Here is a 14460-nt window from a genome sequence, read left to right as displayed (position 1 = left end):
TACTATACAAAATAGTAATAATTATCTAAATTCTGATCAATAGCTTACAAAAGTTGAATTTCACTTTTTCTACAATTATATAGATCTGAGTTATTCAGGCTAAAAGTAGCAGAAATTCCGAACTCYACCTTTTAATGAGGTGATAGCTCCCACAATTACACTGAATTGTTAACTGAACATAGCTGTGACTTGTTTTCATCCACAACCTTGTCATGTAGTTTTATAATGTAGTTAWGTTTAGCATTCTGATTAATAAGCACCTTGCTTGATTTAATAATGCAYGGTATAGCAGGAGTTGCATCTTCCACAGAATCAAATAGAGGGAGAAACTACCCACAGGCATTACTAATTACTATTAAATCTACACTGTGATCCTCAGCCACAGGCTAGACTGGAAGCAGCGCAGAACAACCTTATCCCATGGAGACCATCAAATAATTTTGTAGAATATTCTCCGAATTCTAAGTGGTTTACAAAACATATCACAAACTCTAAATTAAACTACTCCTATTTGCCATATCCTACAGTTCTTCATTGTGGAGGAAGGGATGAAACTATGGGTCGTTCTACTTTCCACTTATTTTGGAGAAAAACTCAATTTTTTTAGCAGCATTTTACCATCTATAAATGTAATTCCAATCAACCCTTTTGACACACACAAAAGATGAGAACTTCCAAGTCCCTTTTCCTCCCTGCATACCCAGAGCAAGGCCATGTTACTATAYTGTCAGAATTTGACCCATAATGTTTAAGCTGCACTTTAGACAGYTGTGGTTGTTTTATTAAACTACTATAATCTTTTGCAATACAGCAATTACTTCATAAGCAGTATGAAAGTTATAGCAATAAAACAGCAGTGATATTCAGATTAGATTTGGTTCCTGACTACATTAAGTCTAATTATATTCCTTTTTAATACCTCATACCATTCAAAGGAAACATAATGACAAATATCAACATATTTTGCATCTTATGAATGAGTTTTTTCCAGYGATGAGAGCTTGACTTACATATCTAGAACATTCACATTAAAACAGAAACATATATATTAAATGAAAAAGCATATATATACACAAATATATGGAAAAGCATGTATACATAAAATGAAAATCATACACTACATATACTCATTAAACAGAGAATAGATGGAACAATTTGCACTCCMTTTTCTGTGCACTGCCTCCCTTCAGCTTAGCAGAGCGTTCACTCTTAAGTCTCTCATGTTCTGTAACATGCTCACAATTGTTACACAGAATTTCCAAGTGTAAATCATGCTCTACCTGGTACTCCTCAGGCCTTACCTGCACTCTGACAGTTCAAACTTGGCAGCAGAATTAATTTTGAGACTGGTGACCCTCACATCATTCAGTGGGCCAGTAACTAATAGATTTAGTCTACATTTTATTAGTATGATTTTAATCTTTCATCTTACAGTTGAACCAGACAATTTTGCCACACAGAGGTGGAACAAAACTCGTAAACCTGCAAAGGAGATGCAGGTATCTTATCCACCACACATCCTTGCTGCCTACTATCTGGCAGAAATTACAGGTCAGTAATTTCTACAGCCGGTAGACGTTCCGCTATACAGATTCAACAGAAATGCTAGTGGAGATGCAAGCAATGTAGGTATTCCTTAGTTTGAAGATGGAGTAACACRCGTAACTGTGTGCTTTGTCACTGGATGGTTAAGGGAAAGATTTCTTATCCCACACTTTGCTGGACTTCAAGGAGGTGCCAGGCTTTGAGCTGCAGGAAACTTGCACCTCTTTTGCTCTAGCTGCCTATCAGCAGTCTCAGAAACACAGCGCTGCCTCCATTAGCATTCACTTATCACAGGGGAAGTTCTTGCTGGAGGGACTAGAAGCTCCATTCATTTAAAAGCTCACGTTCAATAGAAACTAATAGGCAAATCTCCTTCTCATGAAGGAAATATTTGACGTGAATGAAAGGATTTGTTAGATGTCTCTGTGTGCATGTTAGTGTACAAGAGAGAGGAAGAAAGGAAATTGATCTAGTAATATCAATCCTCAGGATTTATTTCTTCTAATCACTGAATATCAAAGAACTCCATGGAAACTGGTAATGGGATGAAACACAGGTTCAATGACATGTTCTAAATCAGAAAACAAATCACAGTCAGAATCTGGAGTCAAACTAAGCAAAGAAAACTGAGAAAAACAGAAATTAGCTTACACAGACAACTAGAACAGTGCTTTAAATTTTCAACTATGTGCTCAGTATATGCTACAGTTGTCAGACTTCCAAATACAATGGCAGCCCATATATTTTATAGGATCTTCTGGTTAGCTTGTGGGTCATGTTTTCCATAAACACAATTCAGCCTGTATTTTTGCATCTGAAGCTCTGTATATCATATATGCAGGAAGTCACCACCTCTAATATAGAGAAATTATTAAATTTACTTTAGCAGAAGTTGGATTAACCCCATTCTTGCTGATAGGAACAAGCTGATGGCACAGCTTTTAAAACCAGAACTAGCTTCCAATTCTCTTCTTCACTTTCCACTCTACTTAACATGTTGTATTTATCCCTGGAACTTTCAGTATCTGCTGATCAAAGTCTGTCTGCACTGCAGTAACAGAAATGACTTTGCAGCTTCTCTGATATAAAAAAGCCTGTTGCAAGTCTTACAGATACAAATATCAATAAATGCATTCTGTTGAAAAATGACTGCTTTAGACTGAACCATTTATTTCGAAAGCCCTTCACAGACAAAAAAAATCCAATTTACTATTAGCTGTAAATATGCAATTATTTTTATTTATCTTTAGGAGATGTCAAGTAGCAGTCAACACACAGTATCAAGCAGCAGCAGGGAAACTGAACACAATGAAATCACCTCCAAAGAAAGTCAGATGGAAGCCCTTCAAACAGAAGAGGTAACTGTGTCAATTAATTATGCCATTAAACAGTTTTACCAGGATGCTCATACATATCTGCTTTCCTTCTTACTCCATTACCACATAGTATAGCAAGATCTTGATGTTCTACTGATAGCCTCCCTCATTTGGTAGCACATAATATGTTAAAAGGTGTTTTGTAAGTGTTGTTTTAATGTGGTAATTAATTGGATTTCCTATGCAGATTTTCCTTTGATATAACATTTCAAATACAGTTGGAGAAGTATGAAAAACTCATATATATTGTACCTGTATATCCTGTAGTAAACTGAAGGTTTTGTGCACAGGTTTCTCATCGTGAGCAAATTACTCATGASAGAAAAGAGGTTTCTACACTCTTTCAGCACACTGATGAAACAGGTAAGAAGTAGCACAAGAATTTGATGACAAATCAACAATGGCAAATACTCTTACTCATACAAATGTACCTGACTTTGCATACAAACATGAAAAYATACATTGACTTTAATCCTTACTCAACAAAATATATCCATCGATTTCAATGGGATTTAAGAAACATGTTTAAAATTAGGTATACAGAGATGGATTATGCATAAGAATGTAATTTTAAGTAWGTGGGTAGCTGCTTTAAAGAATTGTGCACTTAAAGAATCATCTGAAAACATACACAAATGCTTGTCCATGTATATAAAACATTGTGGATGATAAAAGGTCAGTTTATGGCTAAAATGAATGACCCTGCAGAATATGAACACAGTGTTCAGACACTGCTTCTRTAATTTAATATTAACAGAATTCCTGCATTATATTAATCCACAGACCTCAGTCAACTTTCAGTCCTGCCTTCACACAATTCAGGCACTGCAAAACAGCAGGTGATAACATGTCCCTCAACAGTTATTCTGTGGTTCTCTCTCTATAGTTTTCCATTCATGACCAAGTCCAGAGCTCTGCAACGCTGAGTGTAATTTGTATAGTGTAACAACATTTTACAAGTCRTGTGGGATGGAGAAAACAAAAAACAAAAACCTATTTTTCTATTGCAGTAGCCAACACAGCTATGAATGAAGAGTTCCCAAAGATTTCAACCCAGGTTTTAAAGCAACAGTTTGAAAAGACAGCTCGGGAAAAGGCTGTTCACTCTGACAAGCAGACTCCAACACCTGCAAAGCAAGCAAAGGTCTGTGCTTTTAATAAGAGGMATCTCTATATAAATAAGAAGTGCTGAAGTTAAGAAACTGCTCTGTAATGCAATCTGAATTTCTATAGTGACTATTTAATTGTGATTAAAATTGTAACCTATGAAAGTGGTGGGCATATAGAGAGTTTAGAAATCAAGTGCGTGTGAAGTAATATAAAGTATATTAGGTAGTTTAGCAAGTATTTATATTATGGGACAAGCACAATTAAAAGTAGAACTTTATAAAACTTTCGCTTTTCCTGTCTTCCTCTGCTGAATGCAGTCTCCTCTGTCCCTATCTGAATCTGTAAATCTGTATCATTTCAGTCACCGTAGTTCTCAGAAGCACAGAAAATGTTACGTAAGAAATGAAAATCTGTATAAAACACAGCATAATTTTGTATGCTTATAATGCGACATCTGCATTAGTTGCAGCAAAAGTCCCAAGACTGCTAAATTATCATTTTTCATTTTGCATGAACTACACATTTCTTTTCACATATATTTTATGGTGCAATAGCATATCCCTTAGTTCTAAGGGTTGCTTTTATACGGTTCTGAGCAACCRCTGATGCATTGTGTCTTTCCAGTTCCTATTACAATTCTGTTGCTCAGATCCTTCAAGAGCTAGACTTTGTGAAGAATAAAGCAAAGTTTMTGATCATAGAAATTGTTTTATACATTATATATATTCTTAAAAAAAATTACCAATTTTGTTCCCTAAAGATTGAAAATGGGTACCAGGAAATTATATGGCCTTCAGCAGTTAGTTGTTCTTCCACTGCGATGACTTCAGCAAGTAGACTACATGAAACGTCTACAGAAAGGAAAAAAGAGTATGGAACTGCTGCTTCTGCAATGCCTTACACCAGGTTCCCTAAATATGGCAACACAGAAAATTTTCCCACTAGTTCTGCACCAGCTCCATTGGAAATGACAGAGATTTCCCAGTCCCCTGAACCATCCACCTCTCCAACAAACCCCATTATCCCTAAAGAGTTGTACTCAAAGCAAAGAAATTTATATGAATTAAAACGTTTATATAAACATATTCACCCAGAATTAAGAAAGAGCTTAGAAAAAGATTATTTAAATGAGATTTCTGATATTTTATCTAGTGAATCTGAAGCAAAGAATATAATGGCAGGAGATGTACAGCAGGCTAGATATGTTTTTGAAAACACTATTCTCCCTCAAAAGTTTACAAGTCCAGAAAAAGAATATTTAGAATGGGAAGAAATCCTAAAAGGTGAGGTTCAGTCTATGAGATGGATCTTTGAGAACCAACCTTTAGATTCAATTAAAGATGACTCTCCAGACCCAGACACAGTTAGAAGCATTGCAGAGCAAGAAATGATTGCAGGTGGAGATGTTAAATATACAACCTGGATGTTTGAGACCCAGCCTATTGATGCACTGGGTGCACATTCCTCAGAATCTGCAGAAGCCATGGACAAGATCCCAGAATTAGCTAGAGGAGATGTCCGCACAGCCACATGGATGTTTGAAACTCAGCCACTGGACTCTATGAATAAAATTTATCACAATGAAGAACAAACATCAGATGAGACTTTTATTAGAGAAATTTCTGGTGGTGATGTGAAAACTGTGAGGTACATGTTTGAAACACAGAATCTGGATAAACTTGGGCAGCTATACTCAGTAGATGAAGTTAACCTGCTGCAGCTGAGGTCTGAGCTTAAAGAGATTAAAGGAAATGTGAAGAGAAGCATAAAGCATTTTGAAACTCGGCCATTGTATGTTATCAGAGACAGCTTAGGTCAAATGCTGGAGATTAAAACTGTCCGCCGAGAAGACACTGAAAAGGGGGATGTCAGAACWGCACGCTGGATGTTTGAAACACAGCCTTTAGACATGATTAACAAAGACCCAGTGGAAATTAAAGTTTTACGTGGAATCTCTATGGAGGAAAACGTCAAAGGTGGTGTGCAAAAGGCAAAATGGTTATTTGAAACACAGCCTTTAGATTCTATTAAAGAGGATTCAGAGGAAATGATCACTCAGAAGGAGACTATTTTAGGGACTGATGTTTCCAGAAAGTGCTGGGTTTTTGAAACTCAGCCTCTTGATACTCTAAAAGATAATGATGACACATCTCATCCCCTCCCTGAAGAAATAATAGGAGGTGATGTAACTGGTACTAAACATTTATTTGAAACTTTACCAATGGATGCATTAAAGGACAGCCTAGATGCTGGTAAGCTTCAAAAGGTGGTTACTACTGAGGAAGAAAAAGGTGATGTAAGACATCAGAAATGGATTTTTGAGACTAAACCTCTTGAACAGATCAGAGAAGAAAGAAAAGAATTTGTCAGAACCGTAAAGCTTGAAGAAATCGACAGAGGTGATGTGAACAGCTACAAAAATATATTTGAATCAAGCATTTTAAAAAAATAYGATAAATCACAAAAAATCCATGTGGAGGGTATAATGAGAGGAGCTGTAGAGTTGAACAAAGCTCTTTTTGAAACAACTCCTCTCTATGCAATTCAAGACAGTCTTGGTAAATACCATGAGGTTAAAACCATTAGGCAAGAAGAAATTTTAAGAGGAGATGTAAGGACCTGCAGGTGGCTATTTGAAACAAAGCCTCTTGACCAATTCGATGAAAGTGATAAAAAAATCCAAATTATCAAGGGAATATCTTCACAAGAAGTAATTTCCGGTGATGTGAAAACAGCTAAATGGTTGTTTGAAACTCAGCCTCTTGATGCTATTAAACATTTTAGCAATATGGGAGAAGAAGAAGAAATTAAAGCAGAACAGAGGACAGACATTGTTAAAGGAGACGTAAAAACATGTAGATGGCTTTTTGAAACACAGCCAATGGAATCACTGTATGACAAAGTTGAGGCAGTGACTGACAAAGAAGAAATGCATAAAGGAGATGTCAAAACCTGCACTCAACTCTTTGAAACACAGCCACTTGATGCAATAAAAGATGGTTCAGAAATAACAGAAAAACTACACACTGTGAATCGAGAGGATATTCTAGGAAGTGATGTCCGTACAGCATGTTGCCTTTTTGAAACAGAAAACCTAGACAACATACAAGGAGAAGGAGGGAAGGAATTAAAACAAATAGTGGAAATTGACATTCAGCCTGGGGATGTTTCAACTATGAAGCATAAATTTGAAAGCCAATCATTAGACTCCATAAATTTCAGTTCAGAGGAAGTTCTGGAAAAAAATAAAGCTATTCAAAACCAGGAAATACAGAAAGGAAATGTTTTACATTGCCGATGGCTTTTTGAAAACCACTCGATTGATGCTATAAAAGAAAACCAGGAAGACAGTGCCTCAGTCAAAACTGTAACAGATATAAAGGGGGGGGATGTGAGGAAAAGCTGTTTTATTTTTGAGACTTTCTCTTTGGACCAAATTAGAAATGAATCTGAAAATATCAGCACCAAGAAAACCATTAGTGAGGAGGAAATAACAAAGGGAAATGTTAAAAACTATAGAATGATGTTTGAAAACCAATCACTTTATGCAATTCAGGACAAAGAAGGAAATTATCATGAAGTAACAACAGTTAAAAAGGAGGAAGTGATTCATGGAGATGTACGTGGGACAAGGTGGTTGTTTGAAACAAAACCTTTAGATACTATTAATGAATCAGACAATGTATACATTATTCGAGCTGTCACTCAGGAAGATATTCAGAAAGGAGATGTGAGCTCTGTCAGATACAGATTTGAGACTCAACCATTAGATAAAATTTCAGAAGATGAAAAAATAATAGTGCCCACTATCTGCAGCATTGAAGGGGCTGATGTGAAGGCCAGCAAACGATTATTCGAGTCTGAAGAGCTAAATAAGGGCACATATGTAAGAACAGTAAGTGTCAGTGAAGTCCAGCATGGCAATGTAAAAACTGCCACGTGGTTATTTGAGACGCACACTCTAGATGAGATTAGAGCAGAGGGGTCAGAATATAAAGCTGTTAAAACAGTCACAAAGGAAGATGTGCAAGAAGGTGATGTTCAGCATGCAGTGTGGATTTTTGAAAACCAGCCTTTGGATTCCATTAAGGACACTGATGAAAGTGAAGTAAGAATAGCCAGGGAAGACATTCCACAGGTAGATGTAAAAACAACAACATGGCTTTTTGAAACAACACCTTTCCATGAATTTAATGAAAGCAAGGTTGAAAAGCAAGAAATTATAGGCAAATGTATCAAAGAAACTTTAAAAGAACTTTACTCACAAAAAGTTGTAGAGTCTCATGGAATTATCATCGAGTCAGATGAAATTGGAGATGTCAGAATGGCAAAATATAAACTAATGAATCAAAAGACACCTGAAATACAAAAGGAAGAGATCATTAAAGGGGATCTAGGCAACATAATGATGAACCTGCTGTCCAGAAAAAGCACTATCAAAAAAGAAATTGTAGTAAATGATGATGAAAAAGGCAATGTTAATTTRACCAAAGCTCAGTTACTGAACAGATCAATAGATGATCAAGTTGAAAAGGAAGAGATAGTGAGAGGTGACATACAGCAGGCTATAAAAAAACTATTTAGTCAGGATAGCTCCATAAAACGAGGAATTTTAATTCAGGAAAATGAGAGAGGTGATATTAACATGACAATATATTCTCTCCTTCACAAAAAGGATGGCAATAAAATCCAGCGTGATGAAGTGATAGGTGGTGATGTGAAACGTACCATTCACAGCCTCCTGTCTTCAGCAAATAATGAAATATCAGAACGGACTAAAATAGAAGAAAATGAGAGGGGCAATGTTCAGTTTTTCACAACATGCATAGAAGCTGGAGCTCTGGACTATCTGAAACTGTTTCAGACAGGGTCAGATGAAACACTGACAATCAAGAAACAAGAGGAAGATGAGGAAATCATTGCTGGTGATGTAGAAGGCACAAAGCTGTTGCTAAAGAAACACAAGTTCCCCATTCAACGTACGGTTGCTCAAACTGACATCATCCCTGGAGATGTGCATAATACAGTAAAAAGTTTCACAGCAGAGCCACAGAATGTATCTAGYCATGTACACAAAGAAGAAATTATTAAAGGTGATTTAAAGGCAGCTTTAAATTCCCTCAGCCAGGCCGTAAGTCAAACAACAGTTAAAGAAAAGGAAGAAGTTATAAAAGCTGACATCTTGGCAATACTGAAGTCACTTGAAGAAGCTGCTTTTCAACTGAAAGAAGCAGAAAAGCCTGATGTCATACCTGGAGATATTAAGAGGACCATTGAGTCCCTTGAAAAGGCAATAAACACAAAAATTGAAGTTCTGAAAGCGCAGGTTGTTCGGGGAGACCTTGATTCAACATTAAGGTCTTTAAAAGAAGCTCAGCTATCTTTCAAGGGTATAGACAAAGGAGATGTAATCAGTAGAGATACTCAGACTGCTGTGAAAAATGAGCTAGAAATCTGTGCAGAAAAGAAAATGGTACAATCCAGAGAAAGGAATCATACAGATATAAAAAGAACYGCCAAAGTAGCTTTTAAGCCATCTCAACAATTAGCACATGATAACATAACCCAAAATCTAACAAAGTTTGTTAAATCTCACCATGAATGTTAYCAGGAAATGCAGGCAAAAAATGAGACTTTTCTGAAAGAAGCTGAAAAGGATACTAGAAGGATACATTTAGATCAAAAACAGAGTACTGAGTCTCTTGGTATTAATATGAAACAGATGAATTTACCTAATTCACAACAAAAGAGCACTGAGAAAGTGGAAGAGTCAAATAATAAAACCAGAGTCCAGTACAATGGAGAAAAGGGCACAAAATCTCTTACTGAACAACATATGAAAAATCAGTCTACTACTCAGCAACCCCTGAAGGTGGCACCTYGTGAAATTTGTAAAGTGACAGACTGCTTTCAAAAGCATGTGCCAAAGACAGAAACAGAGCAATCTCAGCATTGTAGAGAGATTCTTGCCAGAAAAGAAATGAACACTGACCAAAAGCAAGATGTAGTATCTATGACAGCAGGACATAGTATAAAAGACAAACAAAAAGTAAAACTCACAGAGGAAACACATAGTAATTTTAAAGAAACAGAGAGCAGGAAAAGAACTGATATTCATCAGCAGAATAAGAAATCAGTAGGACAGTTTACTGGAAAGACTAAAATGGAAGCTGCTAAATCTGAATTTTCTGTAAAAACTCCTCTGAATCAAGGCAAGAATGTAATGGAGAAAGAGGCAACAGAAATGGATTCTCTATTCCCTCCTCCACCATCACTTCCCCCATCACCACCACCTTCAGTTACATCTTCTGAAAGTGAATTTCCTTTGCCTCCTCCACCACCTCCTTTAACATCTGATAAACAGATGTTTCTCTCACCGTCGTCACCTAGAGAAATGATCAAAGCTGAGTTTGATCATTTTCCTCCTCCACCACCACCACCACCAATAGATGACAAATCTGAAAGTGAGTTCCTATCTGGTCTCCCTCTCCCACCACCTCCTCCACATCTTGTGAGTCCTCCTACAATGCAACCAATGCAAAAGAAAAAACATATTTCTAAGTATCCAGAAGGGTCACTGCCTCATTCAGAGCAAACTCATGCCAGCACTAAAGTGGCAGGTAAATCTACTGGTGTAGCATCACCACAAAACCTCATCAAAATGGAGCGCTCAAGAGGCCTGGAAGGTCTAGAGTCAAAAATGCCTGCTAAATTTGAACCAACAGTCCTTCAGATGCGCACAGAAACCGATATCACCAAAATTTTGGCAGAAAGTAGAAAGCCTGAAACTCTGATAAATGTGGTTAGTCATGAACAGAAACAAGAGAGCAGTCATACAAGAACAGAGGAAGGAAGACGACTATCCTCTGTAACAGAAATGGGTAATTGTTCACCCAAGGCTCACGAAGAGATATTACCAGTCCAGAAAAAAAAGATTTTTCCAGTGATGAAATCTCCATCCGTTCCTTCAGAGAACAGAACACAAATAAACCCCACGCCTTATACTCAAAAATTTAAAACTCCATTAATGATAGCTGAAGAAAAATACAGACAGCAAAAGGAAGAGATAGAGAAAACAGAAGTCAAAAGTTTTTGCTGTGAGTCAGCCAAAATAAGCAACAAAATTCAGGGAAGTCCAGCTGAAAAGTCATTACAAAAATCAAACAAGCAAGATCAAGGTCCTGCACAAGATGCAGCAACCCCTGTAATACCACAGAAAATTACAATTTCTGATTCTGACTTTCATGTCAATTTAGAAGCAGTAGGATTCAGAGGTGATAAAAAGCTATCTACATCATTTGCTGTATCATCAGCTCCCGAGCAGCTTCAGAAAGTTTTAGAAGCCTCAGCAGAAGATGACAGCAGTAAAAAAGTACTACCAGGTACAAAACATAATGTATCATGTCAAATAGAAAAAGTCCATCCAGATCAGACATTACATGAACCTGAGCAGCTAAAGAATGTGAAGCAATTGTGCAAGCCTCAAAATAAAATCACTCCCCCTACATTCAAAGTTAAAACTATTAAGCTTCCCATTGTAGAGCACAGCTTACAGGAAATTCATAAAGATTCTGAAATACACCAAACCCAGCAAGGAAGTAATGTTCAAAATGTTTTCACGCAACACAGTCAGAAGAAGCAGAAAGAAGATATAAGCCTTACCATTAAGAAAAAAGAAAGAGTTGCAAAGCAGGATCACCAACAGCACATTAATGGGAATGTGCTAGCTGAAAAAATACATTCAAAAGGTACAAAAAACATGCAAGAATTACAGGAACAGGACTTCAACCAAATGAAACAAAAATTAGTTAGTGAAAAAAAAACAAGTAAAGGAGAATCCAGACATGAGAAAATCTTACTGAGGAAGGAAATAAATCAGACCCATGTACCAGTTTATCCAGAGAAAGACATGGTAACAATTCAGAAAAAACAAGAGCAGCCTAAGATTAAACAAGCAGTGAAAGCAGTCAAGGGAAAAGTAACTGACAGACAGCATGACTCACAGACACAAATTAATGAACAAAAGAATGTGTGCATTTCCGAGAGTAGAGTCCAAAAAAAAAATGTGTCCCAGGAATATTATAGTCTGCAAGAAAACGCATGTGTCAAAGACAAAGGTATACAAGTAAAAGAAGGCCTCATAAAGACAGAAGATCCAAAACAAGAAATTACACACAAAAAATCTTTATATTCTTCTTCACCACCGCATACTGAGGAAAAACATGCAGTAGACATATTAGGTATTTTAAGAAAAAAAGAGGAACTGCAGGAGGTTTTGTGCAGGGTGAAACAGTTTGAAGATGAGCCAAATAAGAATAGTCTAAAAACATTTAAGACATTTTTAAATATTATCCCTGTCTGGCTAATAGATCAGGAAAGAAAGAAAAATATAGCTCATATTGTAACAGAAAATAATTTTGAAAAAATGAAAGAAGAATTAGCTGATATTAAAGACCAAGCAGTCAAAATGCTTGCCTCGTGTGAAGATTCAATCCAAACTGCTGTGTCATCAAGAATAGTGAAATCCAGAAAGAACAGCACTACTTATCAAGGCCCTACCCAGAAAATATCAGGATTTACTATTGGCTCCAATAAAAAAGATTTGCATAAAACCACAGGTGCTATTAAAGAAGAAACAGGGCATCATGAAGCTAAACAGCAGTCCAATGGATTTAGACAGACAAAATCCAGATCTTCTCCAGCACTAAGAATACGATCACCATCTCCTACTTACATAACAATTGAGTCTAGAAGGACAGACTCTCCTCTAAGGGAGACCCCCTCCTCCCCAACCCACAGAGAAGGGACTTTGTTTCCTCTACCACCCCACAGATCTGCAACACCAAAAGCTAGGATTCAACAGCCACTGTCTTCTCCCTCTTCTCCAAGGAGCCAAACTGAGCAACTGGCTAAGCTGAAAGACACCACAGCAAAATTATCACAAGGCGCAACACAGCATCGAGCTGTAAATCCAYTTCCAATTGTAGAAAAAAGATCAGAAATCGTTAAATCTCCTGCAACACTTCGTCGACAAATTAAAATTGAAATGCATGCTAGGAAACCTCTACCCTCACTAACTCCGCCTGTATATGAATCTCAAGTAACTGCTGGTACAGTAAAACATACAGAAGAAACACAAGAAAAAAGCAAAAAAGCAGGGAAAAACAAAGACTACWTATGCCAAGACCAACTAAACATTCCAGAACACTTACAGTCTCAGAGTGAAAGTTTAGATTCCATCTCAGTGACACAAAAATTTGAGAGTCCTAGAACTGATCAGCCAGGGCTTATTCATAAGTTTGAAGCATCAGAGACAGTAACATACACACAAAATGAGCCAACTGCAGTAATTGAGAGGTTAAGTAATGAAGGTGCATATGAAAAGGGTAAGTTATTAGGAAAATTAGAGGACAAATCCATATTTGAAGTTAAGTCAATGAAAAGAGATTTGAAAAGTGGTGAAATGAATAGCAAAATAAAGGAGAGAAAACACATATTTAATCAAGATGAATTTGGTATGGACAGCCAAAGACAGAAAGCTAATTTCCAAAACTCTTCTTGCTGGCAGCTAAGAGAAACAAAACACAACACATCCTATAAACCAGGGCAACATGAAGATAAAGAACAGTCATTTCAACCTCTAATAAGTTTCAATGCCAAACCACATAAAGAATATTCTTCTGATAGGGATACATTAACAAACACAGCAGTTGAATCAAGAACTGTTACCTCAACTTCACAAAAAGCTGATGGGGTGCAGTCAGGATTTGGCTTCAAGCACGCTCCCCCAACATATGAAGATGTTATCTCAGGACACATTCTGGATATTTCTACTGCTGATTCACCAGAAGAGCTACTGAGAAATTTTCAGAAGACATGGCAAGAGAGTGAACAAGGTTTTAAAAGTCTCGGTTACACTGTCTCAGATACTTCTGAAACTGAAGTGAGAAGCAGCTTCCACAAGGAAACAGAATATTTCAGTGGTAAATAAGCATGCAAAGGGTGAAGAAACTAATTTTAGGCATTATCATTCACCATCAGTGTGTTGTACAATAATGAATAATGTGTTTATAATCGAAGGATGAAATAACATAAGACTAACAAACTTTTCTTAACTTTTGCTGTCTGTCTCTCCTCTTGTCTCAGCAATCTTTTATCATCTTCCCTTTCCAAGGGCATCGCCTTTGAGTGATGTGCTGAATGTGTGCCTAACATATACTGACATGTTGAGTTTTGAGGCCTTTTTTGCTGAGGTAAATACTGCATTAGAACTGGTACCATAAAAGATTACATAAAATCATTACTGTTGCATTTGAAAAATACTAACATGTTAGAAAATGTGCGCAATAGGCATCTGATTTTTAATGCTTGCAAATAATGCAACATGCTCTTAACTGAGATAGTGTTGCCTGCATAATATAGCTATAAA

At 36.8% G+C, this 14460-nt stretch overlaps 1 protein-coding gene across 1 annotated transcript in view; it reads left to right on the top strand.

The window, feature by feature from the left end:
• Nucleotides 1-14460, top strand: part of XIRP2 (xin actin binding repeat containing 2) — a 102260-nt gene that overhangs the window by 84366 nt on the left and 3434 nt on the right. Inside the window, exons 5-8 of the mRNA XM_085323749.1 lie at nt 2796-2903; nt 3212-3284; nt 3932-4065; nt 4792-14014. Coding sequence (XP_085179875.1) covers nt 2796-2903; nt 3212-3284; nt 3932-4065; nt 4792-14014 — 9538 coding nt within the window. The remainder of the gene's footprint in view (nt 1-2795; nt 2904-3211; nt 3285-3931; nt 4066-4791; nt 14015-14460) is intronic.

The sequence above is a fragment of the Rhea americana genome, unplaced genomic scaffold (assembly GCF_003343005.1).
Source record: "Rhea americana isolate MKP2758 unplaced genomic scaffold, rheAme1 scaffold_12, whole genome shotgun sequence".
NCBI classification, from domain to species: Eukaryota; Metazoa; Chordata; class Aves; order Rheiformes; family Rheidae; genus Rhea; species Rhea americana.
This window is presented reverse-complemented; position numbering and strand designations above follow the sequence as displayed.